Below are 22,675 nucleotides of genomic sequence, written 5' to 3'. Positions count from 1 at the left end.
GCCTCCTCCAGGTTAACATATAGTGTGTGTGTGTGTGTGTGTGTGTGACCCAGGTGGGCAGCGGGGCAGGAGTGGGCTTCAATGTGAACGTGGCCTTCACAGGAGGTCTGGAGCCCCCGATGGGAGACGCAGAATACCTCGCTGCCTTCAGGTAACTCCCTGACCCTTACCTTGAGCCTTACCCTGACCCTGGCTCTGATCCTAACCCAACAGGTAAAACTGGCATCGTGAAGTGTCTTATCCTATCCTTAAATCTTGTCCTAGACCTAGAGCAATATATTTAGGATAGATGATAGGGATGCACGATATATCGGTGGGAATATCGATATCGGCCATATTTTGTGTTATTGATATGACATATGTGTTATTGATTACTATTTTAATCGATGTTGTCAGGTTGAAAACATTATATATATATATTTTATTATTTTTTTTCTTTAAAGGTTGGAAAAAAAGTTTTGAAATGTTGAAAAGGTTTTTTTGTTTCTTAAAGTTTCAAAAGGTTGAAAAATATCTATATTTTTTTAATGCAAAACGTTTTCTTCACATCTGGACCTGATAGCTGTTGTCAGAATATGCAGTGGCGTGTCCAGACTGGGGTGCCCAGAAATGCACCCCCCTTATAACGTATGTTTTGTATATCCTAGCATTAAATGACTCTTACTGTATATAGATTATAGTATTACTTGTATGGCAGTGATATATTCATCTGTGTGTTAGTCTTATTGAGTGCATGGGACCGTGGGAAAACTGTGAAAAAACACAGAGGCAGAGATGGGAAAGGAGAGTTGAGAATCAAACGCAGAGACAGCGGGAGAGAGAGAGTCGCCACTAGAAGCAGAGAGAGCGGGTCTCTGTTGTGGATTTACGAGTGTCTGTGGGGCAGCTTGGATCCTTGTTGTGGGAGAGCTGAGGAGCACTTGGCCGGGGAGAGGACTGTGTTTCTCCCCTGAGCTCAGGCCAACCGGACAGCACAGCCTGGAAGCACCAACACTGTCAGGACACAAGCCTTCAGGCGCTCGTTAAAGGGAGAATTCACTGAAATCTCACTCCAAATCGGGTTAGGGTGAGGTGAACAGAACGAGGCAGATCTGCCTCTGTGTGCTGGGTGAGGTGAACAGAACGAGGCAGATCTGCCTCTGTGTGCTGGGTAAGGGGAAAAGAACGAGGCAGATCTGCCTCTGTGTGCTGGGTGAGGTGAACAGAACGAGGCAGATCTGCCTCTGTGTGCTGGGTGAGGTGAACAGAACGAGGCAGCTCTGCCTCTGTGTGCTGGGTGAGGTGAACAGAACGAGGCAGATCTGCCTCTGTGTGCTGGGTGAGGTGAACAGAACGAGGCAGATCTGCCTCTGTGTGCTGGGTGAGGTGAACAGAACGAGGCAGATCTGCCTCTGTGCTGGGTGAGGTGAACAGAACGAGGCAGATCTGCCTCTGTGCTGGGTGAGGTGAACAGAACGAGGCAGATCTGCCTCTGTGCTGGGTGAGGTGAACAGAACGAGGCAGCTGCTCACAGGAGTTTGGATGCTGTCTTGAATGTCAGACTTGCTTTCTGTGCAGTCTTTTCTAAATTATCGGTTCCACCACAAATACTTTTTTGTCACTTCTTTCCAGAGAACTGTTTACGAAAGCACACTGATTCATGCTGGGTTAGTCGTTTGTTGAATTGATTATTCAGACTCGATTTTTATTTTTAATTGTCTCTTGTTTATGGTTGTTCAGTGTGAAATCAAATCATTGTTGGAAAGCACCCACAAAAAGCATGTGTTGGAAAGCCGACCGTGTCGGAAAGCCGACCGTTTTGGACGGGGGACATGTTGTTTGTTTCTCTGGTAGTTTTCTCTAGAAAGATCTCAGTTAGAATCTGCCAACCCAGGAAAAGCCAAAGTTTTCCTTAGTAAAGCCGTCGTACCTCATTTCAGATGGGCTGAATATGAATGAAGCTCTCTGGCTCTGCGTAGCTGACGGCTGGCAGACAGGTCGACACAGTGCTCGCTCTGCGTAGCAGATGGCTGGCAGACAGGTTGACACAGTGCTCGGGGTAGTTTCAGGAGTTATCCTGGACCAGTTAAGTCTGGAGACATAGTCTACTGGGCTGGTGACTTGGTTATATTCAAACACTACTGCAGAAGATAAGAAAACATTCTCTTTCTCTTATCTTTCTCTCTCTTAATCTCCCTGTCTTCCCCATGGTTATCTCTCTCTCCTTCCTCTCATACTCTCTCTCTCCGCTCTCTCTCCTTTCCCCCTATCTCTCCTCTCCCCCTCTCTCTCCTCTCCCCCTCTCTTCTCTCTGAGGGGATGTGAGCCTCGAGGGCAGCACCTTCTCTCTGAGGGGATGTGACCCTCGAGGGCAGCACCTTCTCTCTGAGGGGATGTGAGCCTCAAGGGCAGTACCTTCTCTCTGAGGGGATGTGAGCCTCGAGGGCAGCACCTTCTCTCTGAGGGGATGTGACCCTCGAGGGCAGCACCTTCTCTCTGAGGGGATGTGACCCTCGAGGGCAGCACCTTCTCTCTGAGGTGATGTGAGCCTCGAGGGCAGCACCTTCTCTCTGAGGTGATGTGAGCCTCGAGGGCAGCACCTTCTCATTCCACCACTGCCAGCGCCACGTTGCATTAGCAGGGGATCAAGCCTGAGCCACAGAAAGAAGGGAGAAAAAAAGATAAGAAAATTGGCCCTAATGAAAACCAGAAGCTGCGTCTCTCTTTCCTCCTCGCTCTTCCTGTCCTTTCCTCCTCTCTCCCGCTCTTCTCTCCTCTCTCCTCCTCTCTCTCCTCCTCTCTTATAATCTCCCTTTCCTCCTCTCTCTCTCTCCCTCTTCTCTTCTCTCCTCCTCTCTCCTTCTCTCTCCTCTTCTCTTTACTCTCTCTGTCTCCCTCTCTCTCTCTCTCTCTCTCTCTCTCTCTCTCTCTCTCTCTCTCTCTCTCTCTCTCTCTCTCTCTCTCTCTCTCTCTCTCTCTCGCCATGAACTTGGAAACAGAGAGGAGAATTTAACTTAATTCAAACCAGCTCTCCACAACGCCAGATGACGAGACTTTGAAGTGTTTATGTGTGTGTGTGCTCGTGTGTGTGTGTGCTCGTGTGTGTGCGTGTGTGTATTCTACCCTGTCTCTTCACTATTCTCCCCCTGATGTTTTTTGTGAACTGTCAGGAAAAGCCTTTGAGCTGGAGGTTCAGGCAGAGCTGCAGTTAACCCTCCGCAGCCTGGGTTGTGGCAGGCCCAGCTTCACGCTAGCAGGCCGTTCTCCTGGCCGGCCCAGCTTCACGCTAGCAGGCCGTTCTCCTGGCCGGCCCAGCTTCACGCTAGCAGGCCGTTCTCCTGGCCGGCCCAGCTTCACGCTAGCAGGCCGTTCTCCTGGCCGGCCCAGCTTCACGCTAGCAGGCCGTTCTCCTGGCCGGCGCAGCTTCACGCTAGCAGGCCGTTCTCCTGGCCGGCCCAGCTTCACGCTAGCAGGCCGTTCTCCTGGCCGGCCCAGCTTCACGCTAGCAGGCCGTTCTCCTGGCCGGCGCAGCTTCACGCTAGCAGGCCGTTCTCCTGGCCGGCCCAGCTTCACGCTAGCAGGCCGTTCTCCTGGCCGGCCCAGCTTCACGCTAGCAGGCCGTTCTCCTGGCCGGCGCAGCTTCACGCTAGCAGGCCGTTCTCCTGGCCGGCGCAGCTTCACGCTAGCAGGCCGTTCTCCTGGCCGGCCCAGCTTCACGCTAGCAGGCCGTTCTCCTGGGCGGCCCAGCTTCACGCTAGCAGGCCGTTCTCCTGGCCGGCCCAGCTTCACGCTAGCAGGCCTCTGCATGGCTGTGAGAGGGGGATTAGAGCCGACATCACTGAGGAGATCTCTCTGACAGAACTTGGGTCCTGCTTCCAGGCTCCTGCTGTCTGTCTGGGTCTGTCACAGGGGGGATCTATTGCTAATTCTAATTAGCGCTTCCTCTTCTCTTGGCTCCATTTATCAAGAGGAAACACATCGATCAATGTTACGCCCATACAGACACACACACACAAGGCCTGTTCTGGTGCCTAGAGACCTGGGAGAGGGGGGAGAGAGGGAGGAGAGGAGGATGGAGATTCCCAGAGGGGGAGGTCTCCCTGGCTGCTGGCTGCTCTCCATTCTGGAGGGTGTGTCCGACTGTGCGTGTGTGTCTGTCTTACTCTGTGTGTGTGCGCATGTGTGTGTGTTTTGGATGTGTGCATGCCAGTAAATGTTCCCTCTCAACATGCAAGCCCCTCAGTTGAGGAGCTGGTGCTGAGATGGCATGAGAACAGGAGAGGCCACAGGTGAGGCTCTCAGATGAGCTCTCTTGTTGCCCAGATACCAAGACTAAGTCTCCTCATCGCTCCTCCATGCTCTCCCAAACTAAAACAACACACCAGGACTGGAGAGACGGGGAAGGAAACCCCGTCTGGATGAACAAGCCTTGTCCAGGAGACGAGAGACAGACAAAAGCAATAGACGCAGGAATGCTCCCACCGCTGAGATCAGAGAAGATCGTTCACAGGAACGGAGCACTCGACAGACACCCTTTTGGGAAGGTCACTTTATTAGAGGACCACCATCATGGGAAGGTCACTGTCTACATTAGGACCGTATGTGGGGTAGATTCCAGGAGGTTCTGTGAGTGTGTAAGGGTTCAGGGTCACACGCTCCACCATAGGAGGAACGCATTCCAGTACAATAGTGTGTGTGTGTGTGTGTGTGAGGTACAGATTAAGCTGTGGTTCTAGGAGTGTTGGGTTTGGCCCAATTGTCTCACGGGAAGGTGTTAAATCCCAAGACTTAACAGGTCCCTCCAAGCACACACCCTCCCTCCAAACACACTCCCTCCCTCCCTCTCTCTCACTGTCGAGAAACAGCACACACTCCCATAACCCTACACACACACACAACTACACACGTGTCATGAAAACACACACACTCTTGGCCCTCTAACTTTGCTGTAAACCAGAGGCCACCTACCTCTTATCAGCTCAGGTCGTCCATGATCGTCCTCAGCGGTGAGCTAGCGTTAGCAACAGTGCTGCAACAAGTGTCAGAGAAAGATGACCTGGAAACTCAGGATGGTCGTCCACCTTGCCTTTTAGTTATTTATTCATATGTTTAGGTTTGTTCATTTCGTCCACAAGGACACCAGCCTTGAAAAGCCACGTGAACTCCAGTTACTGAGCTAGCAGAAAGTTTAGCTTGTAGTTTTCTCTCTCTCTGGATCCTCATGCCCGGATGTCCCACAGCTAAGATCCTAGCCAACCAACACTCTTTTCATCTCCACATAGGTGTCCACTGATTCATGCAAAGCGAAGGCCTATTAAAAAAAGAAGACAAGCTAGTTTCCACTGGTTCCAACATGCTAATGGTTCTCTGCGGTGTTTCAGCTGGGTCCGTTAGTGAGGCTTCGCCTGCGGGGGCTGGGTTCAGATGAACGACGTCAGCAGGTTTTGGAGAGGGCGCGGGAGTGTGTGCCTCCCGTTACACTAGGGCTGAGTTGAGCTTCGGGGGGGGGGGGGTTGGGGTTTGTGGTGTGTGATGCTCCGGTCGTCATAGTAACCGCTGTGCTGAAGGCCCTCCTCCTGTGCAGGCCGTGGTACACCACACGAGTGGCTGTGGGCTGCTCTCTTTGGTGTGGGGTCTTTTATATGTCTGATGTTAATGGACCAAGTGTGTGTGTGCGCACTTAACCATGGGCAGGAGAGCCCTATGGTAACTCAGAGAGCAGTTGGAGAAATATTTCCCCTCAAAGACGTCCAGCTTTTCAGTTCATGATGCATGTTACCCAACCGTTGATATTTTGTGCACTCTTGGAAATATTTCATAGCTTAAGGTTCCTGTTGGGATAGTACCTACAGGAAGTACCTACAGGGAGTACCTACAGGAAGTACTTACAGGAATATAAAGAAGCTTTCCCTTTAGCTCTGCCTCTATCTTTCTCTCTCCTTCTGCCTCTAGCTCTGCCTCTGGCTCTGCCTCTAGCTCTGCCACTCTGTTGTATGACTGATCCCCTCTGAGCCTGAGGCATTCTGACCCACACTCCGTGACGCACGGTCCAAAATACACCGCCTCCATCTCTCTGAGGGGAGGAGGGGGGCTCTGGCAGCTGTGGGGGGGTGGAGGGGGTGCCGGGGCAGGTCTATAATCTGGAGCTGAGGAGGGAGAGAGGAGGCACACCGCCTGCCCCCGCCCAGGGTCCTGCGCTATGTTCCTGAGGTCGCCAAAGTACAGGGTTCCTACAGCGCTGCCCTGGGGAACCCCACCACACCGCCTGAAACGCTGCACACCCAAACCCTCCTCACCCACGCAGCACACAAGCTGCTTTGTGTTGATCTGCGGTGGGAGAAGAGCCTCGCGGCAGTCACTCACTGAACGCTCACAGAAACAAAACAAGTTGCAATCGGCTTGTCACGATGACTCAGTCTCTTACCACCAGTCGACTGCACAACACTACAAAGGTCTTAGAGGGATTTTACTTTAGTCGAATTGTACAGTCATCCCCAGGACATCAATCCTCACACAATTCACAAACATGATGTCACAGTCTCACTCGTATAGTTTATGATTCACGTTTTTCCAACCACAACTTCTCCAGCGATCAGTGATGTTATCGTGTGTCCATTTCCCTTTCTGACATATTCACACACTTCATTTTTCCTTCGTCTGAAGTGTGTGTGCGGCGTGTTACAGATAGAGATGGAGAGGGGAAGGGAGGGGAGAAGGAGAGGATAGAGGAGAGGGGGAGAAGGGAGGGGAGAGGGAGAGGATAGAGGAGAGGGGGAGAAGGGAGGGAAGAGGGAGAGGATAGAGGAGAGGGGGAGAAGGGAGGGGAGAGAGAGGGGAGAAGGGAGGGGAGAGGGAGAGGGAGGGAGGGGAGAGGGAGAGGTGGACTCAGAGACCTCTGTCACCACACCCAGCTAATAACTCATGTTTTGATCATTTCTGTGAAGCTGTTGTATCATTAAAACGGCATCATTTTCCCAAGTAATTAAGTTCTTCGGCCTTTTTCACTACTTCCTTTATTCTGGTTCAGTTGAGGATCAGATGAAGCGAGAGAGGTTGAGCACACAGAGGAGGACAGATAGAAGTTGATGTGTTGAGCAGCTGTAAACTGTTGGTTGTTCACCAAGCCTGCCTGGCACTCAGTCAACACAGCATGGAGACCCTGCAGTGGATCTGCAGTGGATCTGCTGGGAAAGTCAGGCTGACCACAGGAGGGGCCTGGTACAGACACACACACCAGTCTGTCAGTTATGGGAACTTATTTTTACGGTGGTTGGTCAGTAGTCAGGCTGTCATACATGTAGTCTGATTCAGGAGACAGTCACCACACTGACAGAAAGTACGCGTGTTTGGAAGGAACATGTTGTAAATGTTCCAGCATGTAAAAATGACAATACAAACTGATTGAATTGGTGTGAAGGATGAGCAGTTTATTTAACACCTCTCTCTCTCCCCCTCCTCAGGGCAGTGGTGATGCCCATAGCTAATGAGTTTGCTCCAGACGTTGTTCTGGTGTCGTCGGGGTTCGACGCCGTGGAGGGCCACAACTCACCTCTGGGAGGATACCGCCTCACCGCCAAGTGTAAGTACCTGCCTCAGGAACCTGCCTCAGGAACCTGCCTCAGGAACCTGCCTCAGGAACCTGCCTCAGGAACCTGCCTCAGGACTAGGAGATAGGGTAGTTTAAGGACCTGCATACATTTGACTTTGTGTGTAGACAGGTACAGGAGTTGTCGAGATGGAGGGATAGGGATGTGAAGATGGAGGGAGAGGGATTTGGAGGGAGAGGGGTGTGGAGATGGAGGGAGAGGGGTGTGGAGATGGAGGGAGAGGGATGTGGAGATGGAGGGAGAGGGATGTGGAGATGGAGGGAGAGGGATGTGGAGATGGAGGGAGAGGGAATATTTTCAAGGACCTTGAAGAAATATGAGTCATCCTCCCTTCCTTTATTTCTCCCTCGTGAGGAGTTCTGTTGTGGTCAGAGCACAGCCTCACTCACGAGAGAGGGCGAGAGAGGGCGAGAGAGAGGGAGAGAGAGAGAGAGAGAACCTGCCCTGTGGTCAGAGCACAGCATTACTCACGAGAGAGAGAGAGAGAGAGAGAGAGAGGGCGAGACAGGGAGAGAGAGGGAGAGAGAGAGCCTGCCCTGTGGTCAGAGCACAGCATTACTCACGAGAGAGAGAGAGAGAGAGAGAGAGAGAGAGAGAGAGAGAGAGAGGGCGAGACAGGGAGAGAGAGGGAGAGAGAGAGCCTGCCCTGTGGTCAGAGCACAGCATTACTCACGAGAGAGGGCGAGAGAGAGGAGGGGAGAGAGACGGAGAGAGAGAGCGAGCGAGAGGAGTGCTCTGTTGTTCCAGCTGATTCCCTGTCTGCCCTTCTCTCAGCCCTGTGTGTGTGTGTGTGTGCGTGTGTGTGTGTGTGGGGCCATGCATGTACTTTTGTAATTTTCTGACACATGAAACCAAACTCATTCACATACTATACCGGTACTTACAACGACACACATATAGAAGTCAAATGTTCTTACACACTCAACTGAAAATGATACACTAAAGGAGGTATGCGAGGAGGAAAGAGATGTTTTTGGGATATCGTGAGAGGGGAAATGGTGGATTGCATATATTTAAACCCTCACGGAAAAAAAACGATCAAAGCTGCATTGAAGCCAGATAGGCTTGGCCACCTCACACACATGTATACCCAAGATACATCTTACTGTTACACACTGTGTACTGTAGTGCTGCTGTGTACATGTATACCCAAGATACATCTTACTGTTTTGTTTTCTATATAAATGGAAATAAAACACGATGCAATATTTTACTCTCTCTCTCTCGTCTGCCTGTGTTCTTTGATCAGGGTCCCAGTCACCAGGGACCAAGCTCAGCCTCTAACCCCCTCTTCTCCCCCCCAGGTTTTGGATACCTGACCAGGCAGCTGATGGGGCTGGCTGGGGGCAGGGTGGTGCTGGCGCTGGAGGGAGGTCACGACCTCACGGCCATCTGTGACGCCTCGGAAGCCTGTGTCTCTGCTCTTCTGGGGAACGAGGTGAGGAGGGAGGGAGGGACTGTGTACCTCAGCCATCAGATCCCCGATCAGAGCTCATAGAGCCCTCTGATTGGAGGATTCCCTAGGACCCTCTTCCTTCACTGTTCCATCGAAAAGAGATTTTGCCAGAAACTGCGAGCCAGCTCTGCAGAAAGAGAGAGAGAAAGGGAGGGAGGGAGGGACACACAACAGGGAGCACTCTCTCCTCTCCTTTCAGCGCTCCCTTCTTCAGAGCCCCTCTCTCCTCCTCTGTCTTCTCTGCCTAGTATGGGAGGGGCTCAATGAAAGGAGAGAGAGAGGATGTCACACACTTCCAGCAGAAGAATCTGAGGTTAATTGTGGGAGTGTGTGTAGGCCCCGGCTGGAACATAACCAGTCCTCTGGTGATTCACAGCAGACAACAGCTCCACGTCCTAAAAAACGCCTGCTGTTTTCTTAAAACTAATGGAGTGCTTTCTTGGCCAGGGGTTTGAAATCATGTTCCCTTCATATTTCATGTTTAAGATAACTCTCTGACTCTCAGGGGTGTGTCGGCTTTGGGACGGCTGGGGAGGCAGAGATGCTCTAGAGCTGTGTGCCTGTGATTCATCTGCTATGTGCCTGTGATTCATCTGCTGTGTGCCTGTGATTCATCTGCTGTGTGCCTGTGATTCATCTGCTATGTGCCTGTGATTCATCTGCTGTGTGCCTGTGATTCATCTGCTGTGTGCCTGTGATTCATCTGCTATGTGCCTGTGATTCATCTGCTGTGTGCCTGTGATTCATCTGCTGTGTGCCTGTGATTCATCTGCTATGTGCCTGTGATTCATCTGCTGTGTGCCTGTGATTCATCTGCTATGTGCCTGTGATTCATCTGCTATGTGCCTGTGATTCATCTGCTGTGTGCCTGTGATTCATCTGCTATGTGCCTGTGATTCATCTGCTATGTGCATGTGATTCATCTGCTATGTGCCTGTGATTCATCTGCTATGTGCCTGTGATTCATCTGCTGTGTGCCTGTGATTCATCTGCTATGTGCCTGTGATTCATCTGCTATGTGCATGTGATTCATCTGCTATGTGCCTGTGATTCATCTGCTATGTGCCTGTGATTCTTCTGCTATGTGCCTGTGATTCATCTGCTATGTGCCTGTGATTCATCTGCTATGTGCCTGTGATTCATCTGCTGTGTGCCTGTGATTCATCTGCTGTGTGCCTGTGATTCATCTGCTGTGTGCCTGTGATTCATCTGCTGTGTGCCTGTGATTCATCTGCTGTGTGCCTGTGATTCATCTGCTATGTGCCTGTGATTCATCTGCTATGTGCCTGTGATTCATCTGCTGTGTGCCTGTGATTCATCTGAACCACGTCTACAGCAAGAATTGCAAAGTTCGAACATCCACAGCACACAGTTTCCTAGCCATTGAGTGGGTGAGCTAACACAAGCTGGTGGTCAGCAGCTGAAGCCTCTGAGACTGAAGCGAATTTCCAGGCCCAGTCCACGTTTGTGTAAACTCCAGTTTTATTTTGAGAGAGTGACCCACTCTAAGTGTTGTTGCAGACTGGGCCACAAACACACCCCATCTTAGTATTTACTCTAATTGGACGAGGAGGGAACCTGCTGAAGCCATTAGGCCTCTAGCCTGCCCCGGCACTTTCAAATCAGTATTAATGAGGCGTAGGGGGGCTGTGGCTCGTAAGAACCCCTCTTCTTATGACTTGCCGCACCAGACCTGGTCTGAGCTCGCACGTCTGAGTGCCGTTAAAACAGCCTTCCAGTCCGCTGCTGTTTGAAGTAGGCCTGAGCCGCACCAGTTATTCATGCCGCTGCTTGTTACATCACAGTCAACCTTCAGGCCTGGGTGCTCATCCATATCATGCTTTAGTGTTTGGGACTGTGGTGGAGAACTCTGTCTTCTCTCCCAGATCAGAGTCAGGCTGTGCTGTAGAGTCAGGCTCTGCTGTAGAGTCAGGCAGTGCTGTGCTGTAGAGTCTTGCTGTGCTGTAGAGTCAGGCTGTGCTGCAGAGTAAGGCAGTGCTGTAGAGTCAGGCTGTGCTGCAGAGTAAGGCTGTGCTGTAGAGTCAGGCTGTGCTGTAGAGTCAGGCTGTGCTGTAGAGTCAGGCTGTGCTGTGCTGTAGAGTCTTGCTGTGCTGTAGAGTCAGGCTGTGCTGCAGAGTCTGGCTGTGCTGTGCTGTAGAGTCTGGCTGTGCTGTGCTGCAGAGTCAGGCTGTGCTGCAGAGTCAGGCTGTGCTGTGCTGCAGAGTCAGGCTGTGCTGTAGAGTCAGGCTGTGCTGTGCTGCAGAGTCAGGCTGTGCTGCAGAGTCAGGCTGTGCTGTGCTGCAGAGTCAGGCTGTGCTGTAGAGTCAGGCTGTGCTGTGCTGCAGAGTCAGGCTGTGCTGTGCTGTAGAGTCAGGCTGTGCTGTGCTGTAGAGTCAGGCTGTGCTGTGCTGTAGAGTCAGGGTGTGCTGTGCTGTAGAGTCAGGGTGTGCTGTGCTGTAGAGTCAGGCTGTGCTGTGCTGTAGAGTCAGGCTGTGCTGTGCTGTAGAGTCAGGCTGTGCTGTGCTGTAGAGTCTGGCTGTGCTGTGCTGTAGAGTCTGACTGTGCTGTGCTGTAGAGTCAGGCTGTGCTGTGCTGTAGAGTCAGGCTGTGCTGTGCTGTAGAGTCAGGGTGTGCTGTGCTGTAGAGTCAGGCTGTGCTGTGCTGTAGAGTCAGGGTGTGCTGTGCTGTAGAGTCAGGCTGTGCTGTGCTGTAGAGTCAGGCTGTGCTGTGCTGTAGAGTCAGGCTGTGCTGTGCTGTAGAGTCTGGCTGTGCTGTGCTGTAGAGTCTGGCTGTGCTGTGCTGTAGAGTCTGGCTGTGCTGTGCTGTAGAGTCAGGCTGAAAGGCCCTGGGCCCAGGGTTCCTGTGTTACTGCAGCCTTGCAGACGAGGACATAAATACCCTGTTGGAACTGTAAACTCCCTCATGGCATCTCTCCATGTGCATGTTGGGCTCAGAGCAAAACAAACACAACAGTAACGCTGGGTCTGTAATAAAACCCTGGTCACTGTGACCGAGCCATCCAGGGAGATGTTCTCCTGGTGGAGGAGCGATACCAGCCGGCCTGACGCTCTGATCTTCATTGTGACAGAGACCAACCAGGGCGTAGAAACTAGAGGGTTAGCCCAGTAAATGGTTAGGGTTTTTCCTTCTCCTGGAGGGAGCAGAGCTCCTCAGTACGCAGGCCTGTCAGAGGGAGCAGAGCTCCTCAGTACGCAGGCCTGTCAGAGGGAGCAGAGCTCCTCAGTACGCAGGCCTGTCAGAGGGAGCAGAGCTCCGCAGTACGCAGGCCTGTCAGAGGGAGCAGAGCTCCTCAGTACGCAGGCCTGTCAGAGGGAGCAGAGCTCCGCAGTACGCAGGCCTGTCAGAGGGAGCAGTCCTCAGGGGAGCAGGAGGACGTGCGTTCCAGGGGAGCTCTCAACACGACTGCAGAGAACCAAATACAATAAGCTAACCTGTTTAACCGTGACCACGACAGACCATGACTCAGCCACTACTGAGGGGGTCTGCCCCGGAATCAACCAACCATGAACGGGCCCCTCATGAATGGGAGGGAGAGAGGGGGGGGAAAGGGAAAGCAAGAGGGAGGCCTGGGCAGGAGTTACCCCTTGCTGAGAGACTTGACCCTGTCTCTGACGCCCATCTGAATGCAGTTACCCTCACACCTCCACCTCCAGGGTCAACAGCAGCCTGGCCAGCACCTGATCAAAGACACATCTGAAGTCAGAGGGAGCTGTTGTCAGACAGTAGGGAGAGAGTTCCAGTTTCATTTCCCCTGCAAGAAGTTTGACACATACACACTAAAGACTGCATTCTCTCCTAAAATGAACGAACCGGGCTGTCCGCTGGAAAGCCCGGTTCATGAGCAGCCTGTGACTATGATGCCTCTGTTGGCAGAGAAGTCAGATGCTGGTGATCTCGGCTCTCACTTCTTCTGGAAGGAGCGTGTACACAACACATGTTTGGTACTTGTTCAGCCTTTGACGAGTGCAGACGGGCCCCTCGCTGGTGAGATGACCTGTCTAGAGGGTCGCACGCAGGAAGGAGAGAGAGGGAAAATGGGTTCAAAACTGGCAACTTAGAAATATTTCATCAGAACATCAGGAAGCTCGCGTTTACAAGCAGCAGTGGAATCCAGATGCATGATTCTCCTCAGAAGCAGTCGTTTCATGATTTTATGGTGGTAGATGGCGAAGCGAAATAAAGATAAATAATCATGCTGATATGGTCTGGCATAGGTTGTGGATATACTGACACAGACATAGGTAGCATGAGGCCCGCGTCTGGGCCAAGCATCTCGTGTTCTTTACGACCCCCTATCGCGTCCTGTGCGACTGCAGTGTTTGCATCCAGCGTTTTACTGGCCACTGCAGTGCGAAGAGAAATACATCCTTGGTTTTATTGGCAGGTTAGGACAAGCTCTGCTATAATGAGCGTTGGGTTCCCTTTGAAAGCGGCTCGAATTAGCTGGGAAAGAGGAGGATAAAAACGTTTGAATGAACTTTACTGGCTTTTTTTGTGCCCCATAGTTGGAGTGCGTAATCGAAAAGGCCTCTCTAGTTAAATGGCTCATGAATGATGCATTGGTGACGGCACAAGTCAACTCTGAACTCAGGACTAATTGATGATTGTGCACAAACACACGTCGGGCCTCCTCTGCATTGCGGTCGTTAGCGGTTATTTGATAAACTACAGGCTAATACGCTGATTATAACCAGTCAGCGGTGAGGTGGTTTGCTTTGTTTACATCCTAGTTACAGAGCGTACGGATCGTTACACCCGGTCCCCCCAGAGATGGTCATTTCAACCTCGCATTAAACGGAAACGCTAGAAAGGTCACCTGCGTTACACAGAACAGACTTAGCTCGTTAAAAACACCAAACCTCATCAGCCGTTGTCAGCGACCGCTAACCTTCGCTCTGTCGTTTTAGCCCTGAAACGATGTCTGCCTTGTGTGCGCATTAATGCTGAGAAGGCGGCATTCCTCCGGTCTGTTCTGCTTTCTCACTCTGGAAGGTTTTTTTCAAGGCTCATTCCTCTACCCGCCTCTGGCTTGCAGTGGTGTCTCGAAGCTTTTCTGGCAGAGGGCTTGGTGCGTTTGAAGGCCGTGCCACCCACTCAAACAAACCTGCGCTGCACCGCCAGGCCCTGACTGGAGGGGCATCAAACCGTCTCTGACAAAAGGACTTATTTCTTCGCCAAAAACGACAGACCTCACAGCAGAGAATAACTAGAGGGAAGGTTAGAAACACAAATAGACGGAATTCCCGAGTCACAGGCGTTCTGTGGCAACATGTGTTTGTGTGTGTGTGTGTGTGTTGAATGTGCACGTGTGTGTGTGTGTCATACCTGGCAAGCGGGGCCCCGGAGCGCGCTGACAAGAACCATTAAAGTTTATAGGCGTGAGGCACAGCTGCCTGTCAGGTTGACAGACAGCCCTCCTCTACCCTCTTCTACTCTCTCCTCACCCCTCCTCTCCTCACCCCTCCTCACCCCTATCATCCCTCCTCACCCCTCCTCTCCTCACCCCTCCTCCACCCACCCCTCTTCACCCCTATCATCCCTCCTCACCCCTCCTCCACCCACCCCTCCCACCCCTATCATCCCTCCTCACCCCTCCTCCACCCACCCCTCCCACCCCTATCATCCCTCCTCACCCCTCCTCCACCCACCCCTCCCACCCCTATCATCCCTCCTCACCCATCCTCCACCCACCCCTCCTCACCCCTCTTCACCTCCTCCTTGCAGGGAAGTGGCAGAGGTGTTCAGCAGAGAGGAGGGATGGGGCACACACAGGCAGGAGGGATGGGGCACACACAGGCAGGAGGGATGGGGCACACACAGGCAGGAGGGATGGGGCAGGTTTGATGCCCAGGACTGAACAAAGTAGGCTGTTGTCTGAAGTGTGTGGTGTGTGTGTGTGTGTGTGTGTGTGTGTGTGTGTGTGTGTGTGTGTGTGTGTGTGTGTGTGTGTGTGTGTGTGTGTGTGTGTGTGTGTGTGTGTGTGTGTGTGTGTGTGTGTGTGTGTGTGTGTGTGTGTGTGTGTGTGTGTGCCGTTTCCTTAAATGAGCTGACACACCATGGCAGCTCTCCATGTCCAACACACACAAATCACTTGTTCAATGTGAACTGTGTGTGTGTGTTCATTCTCCTATCAACCCCATCTCTCCTTGGGTGTCTTTGGGCTTTATCTCCATGATTATGGGGGAGGAGGGTGGTGTGTGTGTGTACAAAAGAGATTCATTCTACAGTTCTCGGAGTGTGCATGTGTTTCCATAGTGTGTGTGTTCACATGATGCAGCCTGTCGTGCCGTGGCTGGATTAAAGTATCCCTCTCCTCTCCCCTCCCCACCCTCTCCCCCCCCCCACCCCCTCCCCACCCTATGTTTGGTTTCATTAAAAGAAAACGTTGAGCCGAGGCTGGGCCCGGACAGACCAGCAATCCCTTCTTCCTCTCCTCTCTGGCACGCTGCTCTGCCTCGCTAGCAGACCCAACCCTGGATCACCACCTCTTACGCCTCCACTTAGCAGCAGAATAGAGCATTGTCGTTATTAACGTCTGTGTTTGACAGATTTATAGTCGAATGGGTCTTCTGTAAAAGGATTCTCTCGTCTTTCTGTCCAATCTGGATGTGCATGTGGCATCAGTGTTTGTTTTGGCGCACGCACACTGTCACGTGGCTGTGTTGGGTTTCCACGTGCGTGTGGCGTCTCACGCTGGACGCAGAGCGGGCGCTCTAGCGTGTCCCTGGAGGCCGTCAGGCAGGAGGCTGCGTGCATCTGCAGCCCTCTAGTTGTCATGGTGACGAGTCGGACCTGGGCAGCAGGCCCAGGGTCATGCTATCATGTGCACCACAACCGGAACTCTGTTGTGTGAACTGGTATGGAGGCGTTTTTTGCCTCCTTAAAAGCTCCCCAAATACTCCCAATAAACTGGGTTGTTTTGCTCAGACAGTAAAGACTTTAGTTGATATTGTGAATCAGAAGTTGCCTGTTTGTTCCTGACAGCTGGAGCCGCTTCCTGAAGAGGTTCTGACCCAGAGGCCGAACTCCAACGCTGTCGTCTCCATGGAGAAGGTTCTGGAAGCTCACGGTGAGGACTCTTCACCAACACCACATGTTCTGATGCTACCGTGTCACACTCTACCCATGCTCTTTCCAGATATGACAAACTCCACCCTCACCCTAAACATATATACTTACCCTAACCATACTTACCCTAACCCTCAATACCTCAGTGGATGCAGGTGTTTAACAGCCTGGCTGTGTCTGTGTGTCCTGCTCAGGTAAATACTGGCACTCGTTACAGCGCCTGGCCTCCACGCTGGGCTGCTCCCTGAGCGAGGCCCGCAGATGTGAGGCAGAGGAGGCAGAGGCCGTCACCGCCATGGCCTCGCTCTCCGTGGCCAGCAAGCACATGGGCAACAGGTACGCGGGGGGGTCTGGTGTGTGTGTGTGTCCTTGTCTGGTCGGTGTAAACTGCTGAGTTTGAACTTTATTCATTATCAAAATCATTGTCGTTTTCAGTGTGTTCATGTGGTTATCGGTGTGTTCATGTGGTTATCGAGTGTTCGTGTGGTTATCGAGTGTTCGTGTGGTTATCGAGTGTTCGTGTGGTTATTGAGTGTTCATGTGGTTATCGAGTGTTCGTGTGGTTATCGAGTGTTCGTGTGGTTATCGAGTGTTTGTGTGGTTATCGAGTGTTTATGTGGTTATCGAGTGTTCATGTTGTTATCGAGTGTTCATGTGGTTATCGAGTGTTCATGTGGTTATCGAGTGTTCATGTGGTTATCGAGTGTTCATGTTGTTATCGAGTGTTCATGTGGTCTGCTCTTCTGTCCAGGCCGGAGGAGGAGCCTATGGAGGAGGAGTCTCCCATGTAGAGACTTGTCTCTGACATCCCCCTGAGCCAATCACCAGTCTCCGTTTCAATTTGACCCGCCTCCTCTGCTGTGTCCGAGCAGGGCGTGTGCTCCTGAGGGCTCTCCTGCAGGGGGCGTCCAGACACGACCAACATCTCCCTCACGGGAACCCAATCGACCAATCACCGTAGGTGTTGTTGTCTGTACAGGAAGTAGGAGGCGACCAACCCCAGTCCTCAGTTGCCAGGTCTGCTCCTCAGGACCCTTTGGGATTTAAGGGGGGTTAACCGTCCCACTCTGGCAACTTTGAGTGCCAGTGCTTTTAAACAGTACGTAAACACGATGTATGAACCAGTCCGGTCGTTTCATCTGCTGCTGGATCCTTTCATCCAGGCAGCCACAGCCTGAGACGTAACGAGCCACCTGCTGCTTCTGTTTCTGGAAGACACTGAGGAAGGAGAGATTTTTGAGGGTTTTTTGAGACCAGGTGTTTTGCTAAAAGGAGATGCGAGGAAAGATGATGATGAACAGTAGTTCTGGTCAACGACAGATTGTGAAAGACTGTGAGTTTGTGCCTTTTGCCTGCCTGGTGCATTTTCACGCTGAACTCAGTGAAAGAGCTTTGCCTTAAAACCAGTTTTGGGGGAGAAGACCCCCAATCTCTTCTACCTTCTCATCCTTGATCTCGGCGAGGCTGTCGATGTCGGTACAATGTTGGCACATAGGACTGGGAGGCCCTTTGCATGTTTACCCATAATCCCCTGCGGCCAACCTACTGTCCCACCTTGTTCCTTTTCACTTTGCTCCCCCCCTCCCCCCATATCCTTCCCTGCTCCCCCTTAGCCTTTGAACTGTAGTGTGGAGGTAGTTGAACTGTAGTGTGGAGGTAGTTGCTAGCTACACAGGACATAACATGGCTGGAGTCTTTCTCTCCTGGGAGCGAGCGAGCGGGCTGAAAGGTTTAGCGTAGCACCAGACATCAGCCCTCTAGTGAACGTTAGCATGCACTGTAGAGGAGCTACCTGCAGTTGAAGGAACTGCTGTTCAAATGTATTAGAAGTCATTAACAAGCCAAAGCATGACGTCTTATAGTCTCAAACCACTTAGTATTACAAACATATACGACAGGCTTTGCTATTGTTGCTGAACACTCAAGACGCTTGTGGTGGTCATGGATCTGTAAAAGAAACACACAACACAGAACTGACCCACGAAATATCATCGTAGTCTGATGACCAGATGTTTTGTGGTAGGAAAACGAATGTGTGCTTTTTCAGTTGATCGTGTGTAGATCCTGTGGTCGTGCGTCTGTTGTCCAGGGCAGGTCCCAGCCTCCTCCACCGGGCCTGTCGCCGGGCCTGTCGCCGGGCCTGTCGCCGGGCCTGTCGCCGGGCCTGTCGCCGGGCCTGTCGCCGGGCCGGTCGCCGGGCCGGTCGCCGGGCCGGTCGCCGGGCCGGTCGCCGGGCCAGCCGAGTGTCCCTTCAGGCGTTAGGTGCTACCGAGTGTGTGCTTGTTTTTAGTCTTTGAGGTGGTCTATGGTAGACCTACAGTCTCTCTGCACAGGTGAGGCACGGGGAACTCATTTGTACTTTTTCATTCAACTACTCGCAGATCATGAATTACATGGATCCCTGTATCGACAGCATGCTATCTGACGGAACTTGAATTTGACGTCCGTAACTCTTTAGAGACTCTTAATGACGGCTACAGTATAGATCACTGAACTCACATCTTCACCAACTCATTTTTAGCCTTTTGGCAACTACCTTCAAGATTGTTTCTTCATCGAAGTGGTAGTCATTTGTGTATTGTACTTTCAATCGACATGTTTGAAACAGTGAAACACAGTAGTGATTGTTATTCCTCTTTGGTCCTCTGGGTATTTTTACCACAGAATAGTTTTTGATGACTACTCCATTTTGTGTTTGTTCCTTCCACGTTTGTGTTTTTCTTTCCTGTCTCATTTTTGATGTTGTCTTTACCAAGTGGACTCCAGTGTCTTAAGTTTCTTTCTTTTTTTAACCTTTTTTAAATAATTTTTCTTGTCATTGTGTTGTTTTGAACCTTGTGTATCTCCTTCTGTTACACATTGTACAGTTGACACACTTTACTACATGTGAGGGTTCAGATCCTTGGTTTTGATGAGCAGCCGTTTCCTGACGTCGTCAGGGGAGGGCTGGGGGTGCAAACATTTCTACTTTGTATAATGATTCCAACAATTGTGTATTTACTATACTGTCTGTTCATAGTAGATTTCTATATGAAAAACTCTAAGTATATTATATATTATAAGATATTAGAAACTTGTTTTTTGAAGTTAGTATTGCAAGGCGACATGTTCATATTTCATTGGCTGGTCTGACTCTCTGCTGTTCACTGTTTGTGGCTGTCATTGGCTACGTGTTGAGTACGGTAAATCCTTATTGGGTGTCTTTTTTCTATGGCTGTACATGACTGGCATTGCCTTTGTCAACTCCACTAATGTGCTGTTTTCCCATATTTTGTTACAAAAGCTCTAATATTCCTTTTATGTATCTAGGCACTTTCTCCCCGTGAAACTGTACAAACTTATTTCTTGAGTTGAAAAATGTTATAGTTGAGAATACCAACTTGTTATATCTGACCAAAACTGATCATAGTTCCAATTGGATCCCTCTGATCCAACCCCCTTCATCCACTCTCCTGCTCCTTCTAGAGATCCTTCTACTAAGGATCTCAATACTCTTAAGGAGGGAACTTTTCCAGTTGAGCTTCGAAAAAAAGTGCTAGGAATAGAATCAGTCCATGTTATTTTTTTTACCGGTTCCCTTTGAAACACTGTGATGTTGTGCACCAGGACAAGCTACAGGTCCTGTTGTGTTCTTCATGTCGTGGTGCCACAGCTCCTCAGGTGTCAGGTCACCCTAACCGCTAGAATCTGTCTCCCCCCTGACCCTTGACCCCTGAGCCCCAACACATTACTTTACCAGCTGCAAATGTCCAGGAGGTCCAGATATGGGTTCCATGTTCTGCCTCAGTCAAGGTAAGAAACCCAACAAACCTTTGATTTATTCAAAAGGAAATGGAGGGTTTATGAAATCAGGTGGTAAAGTGTGTTTCCCATACTTTTATCAATCCAATGCTGTGTGGGAATCACTCAAAGAATGGTACAGAATTGGGATGTTAAACTAGTAACTATTTTTGGGCATTAAATCTTTGTTTCTGGTTCTATTTTTTCCATTGCACTTGTCATTTCCCTTGGAAGTTAATTCCTGATTGTAATCCAGAAGAGATTCCTTCAAACAGCGATATGTTAGAGAAGGTCACCAAGATGAACAGAGAACATTGAATGCCTTTTACATTTGCAAAGATCCTGATGTTTCACTAATAGTTTGTGATTATTTGCGAGTGGATTGTTACCAAGTTGCACAAATCCCGCCCCTTTTCTAAGCCTCGCAATGCCTTGCAGCACCCGTCATGTTTAATTTCTTTAAACTCAAAGAGTCATACATTTGTAAAAGGGACTTTACTTTCACCTGGTTATTCTTGCGTGGAAGCCAGGTAGTCTGTCATAGTCAAAGGATAAAACGTTACAATTAACGTTAAACAAGAAAGAACATTCCATGAGTTATTTTCTTTGTATGTTATTTTGTATTTAAAAGAATTCTGGGCATTTTTTTTTCTTCATTTGACTGGGCCTAAGGATTGTTGGTTGTTTATTGTATTGGCCTAGTTAGATCTGCTCTCTCCTCCTCACCTGCTCCTGGTCTCCTCTCTGCATGGTCCTAGCGTCCGCATGTCTCTGTCCCCTGTAACATATCTGCACATGAGCACTGAAGGACACCCACACTTAATCTGCATCCAGAGAGAAAGAGCGACATGGAGCCTCGCTCCTCCTCACTCTAAGGGTTCCCTGAGCGGTTTGACAGAAACATGCTTTCTGTGTCCAACAGACATTCTTTTTACTTAAAGAAACAAACAAAACAAAACTGAATGATGGGGGGGGGGGGGGGGGGACATTTGAATATTTTACAAAAACAATCTTTTATCTAGCACTTGTGACATACTGACAATAGATTTTATTGTATTTATGTAGAATATTGTTTTAGGGGTAGCTAACAACAGGTTGAGGACTGGGTGGATTCACTTTTATGGGCATCATGGAGGGTTTGGGGAGGGAGGGAGGGTTTGGGGAGGGAGGGAGGGCAGTATCATTTGAAGTCATCTGGCGTTATCAAAGGGCTCTGGCCAGATGGGTTATCATTGTTGTTCAGTTCCACTTCAGCCAGTTATGTCTGTGACCACTGTGGTTAAAATAAACAGTTCTAGGTTTACAAAATGTATTAAATGAATATTGTTTTTTTATTGTTTTGTTTTAACTTGTTCTCCATTGTTCCAGAATAGTACTTGTTTCTTGGGACCTTCTCTCTAACATGTTCTCTTTGACATCTACACTATATAAAATATCAAGTTTTGGAAAACCTTAATGTCTAGTTCTTATTCGTGTTTTTTACATGCATGCAAACTCATAATTCCAAGTAAGCTGTACAGAAACTGACAAATATACACAGTACTATGTAAACACATGTCAGAATATAAAGCATAATTTGTTATAGTAACAAACTGTTCTTAGATAAACATGGTTACATTCAAGTTTTCTTTACGAAGATTAGAGAAACATATTATTCTACAAATCCACTAATTCCATCAAGGTCACGATACCACTGTGGCGAGAAACACTTCAAACTGCATCTGAAGTTCAGCTTTCATCGTGTCGCGGGCAACGATTACTCACCATTAAGTTTACAACTCAAATAGCACCAAACCACGACTAAACGTTTAATAAAACGAATGGAGGTGGCGTCTTGAGGAGAGTGGAACTGCAGGAGGATACTGCTGTTTCCCACTGTGGTCTAGTTAAGAGCTGGAGAGAGTTATCACAGGCGTATGTTAGTCTGGAGAGAGTTATCACAGGCGTATGTTAGTCTGGAGAGAGTTATCACAGGCGTATGTTAGCCTGGAGAGAGTTATCACAGGCGTATGTTAGTCTGGAGAGAGTTATCACAGGCATATGTTAGTCTGGAGAGAGTTAGTCTGGAGAGTTATCACAGGCGTATGTTAGTCTGGAGAGAGTTATCACAGGCGTATGTTAGTCTGGAGAGAGTTAGTCTGGAGAGTTATCACAGGCGTATGTTAGTCTGGAGAGAGTTATCACAGGCGTATGTTAGTCTGGAGAGAGTTAGTCTGGAGAGTTATCACAGGCGTATGTTAGTCTGGAGAGAGTTATCACAGGCGTATGTTAGTCTGGAGAGAGTTATCACAGGCGTATGTTAGTCTGGAGAGAGTTATCACAGGCGTATGTTAGTCTGGAGAGAGTTATCACAGGCGTATGTTAGTCTGGAGAGAGTTATCACAGGCGTATGTTAGTCTGGAGAGAGTTATCACAGGCGTATGATATAATGAATAATACAAACATTAATATTGTTAAATAAACCCAGGCCTTGCTTCAATCCAGGTACTTCCTGTTGGTCATCTGTCCGACACGACTGAACTGATAACCAGTGCTCTTCAACTCAGCTGTCACAAACCCAACATTTCTGTTGTCAAAGCGGTTGTCCACCTCTGAGTGGATCCTTTGACCTCTCACTGCCATCTCCAGCAGGGGGCGACAGTGCAAGACAGGCACCCACAGTAGCCATAAGAGGGATTAGCCTTCCATTTGGAAGAGCCAAAGGTCAGTCCAGTGTCTGTGTTGGTGGGCGGGCGGGAGGGTGTTAAGACAACATTCCAAACAC

General features: G+C 50.0%; 1 protein-coding gene across 1 annotated transcript in view; it reads left to right on the top strand.

Moving 5' to 3' along the window:
• The window catches only part of hdac4 (histone deacetylase 4), a 96,002-nt gene extending 74,964 nt beyond the window's left edge, over positions 1-21,038 (top strand). Inside the window, exons 21-26 of the mRNA XM_067257289.1 lie at positions 54-151; positions 7,440-7,558; positions 8,891-9,024; positions 16,048-16,132; positions 16,326-16,467; positions 16,883-21,038. Of these exons, the coding sequence (XP_067113390.1) occupies positions 54-151; positions 7,440-7,558; positions 8,891-9,024; positions 16,048-16,132; positions 16,326-16,467; positions 16,883-16,922 (618 nt within the window). The 3' untranslated portion in view covers positions 16,923-21,038. The remainder of the gene's footprint in view (positions 1-53; positions 152-7,439; positions 7,559-8,890; positions 9,025-16,047; positions 16,133-16,325; positions 16,468-16,882) is intronic.
• The last annotated feature ends 1,637 nt before the right edge of the window (positions 21,039-22,675 follow it).

This window comes from Osmerus mordax, chromosome 2 (genome assembly GCF_038355195.1).
Source record: "Osmerus mordax isolate fOsmMor3 chromosome 2, fOsmMor3.pri, whole genome shotgun sequence".
NCBI lineage: Eukaryota > Metazoa > Chordata > Actinopteri > Osmeriformes > Osmeridae > Osmerus > Osmerus mordax.
This window is presented reverse-complemented; position numbering and strand designations above follow the sequence as displayed.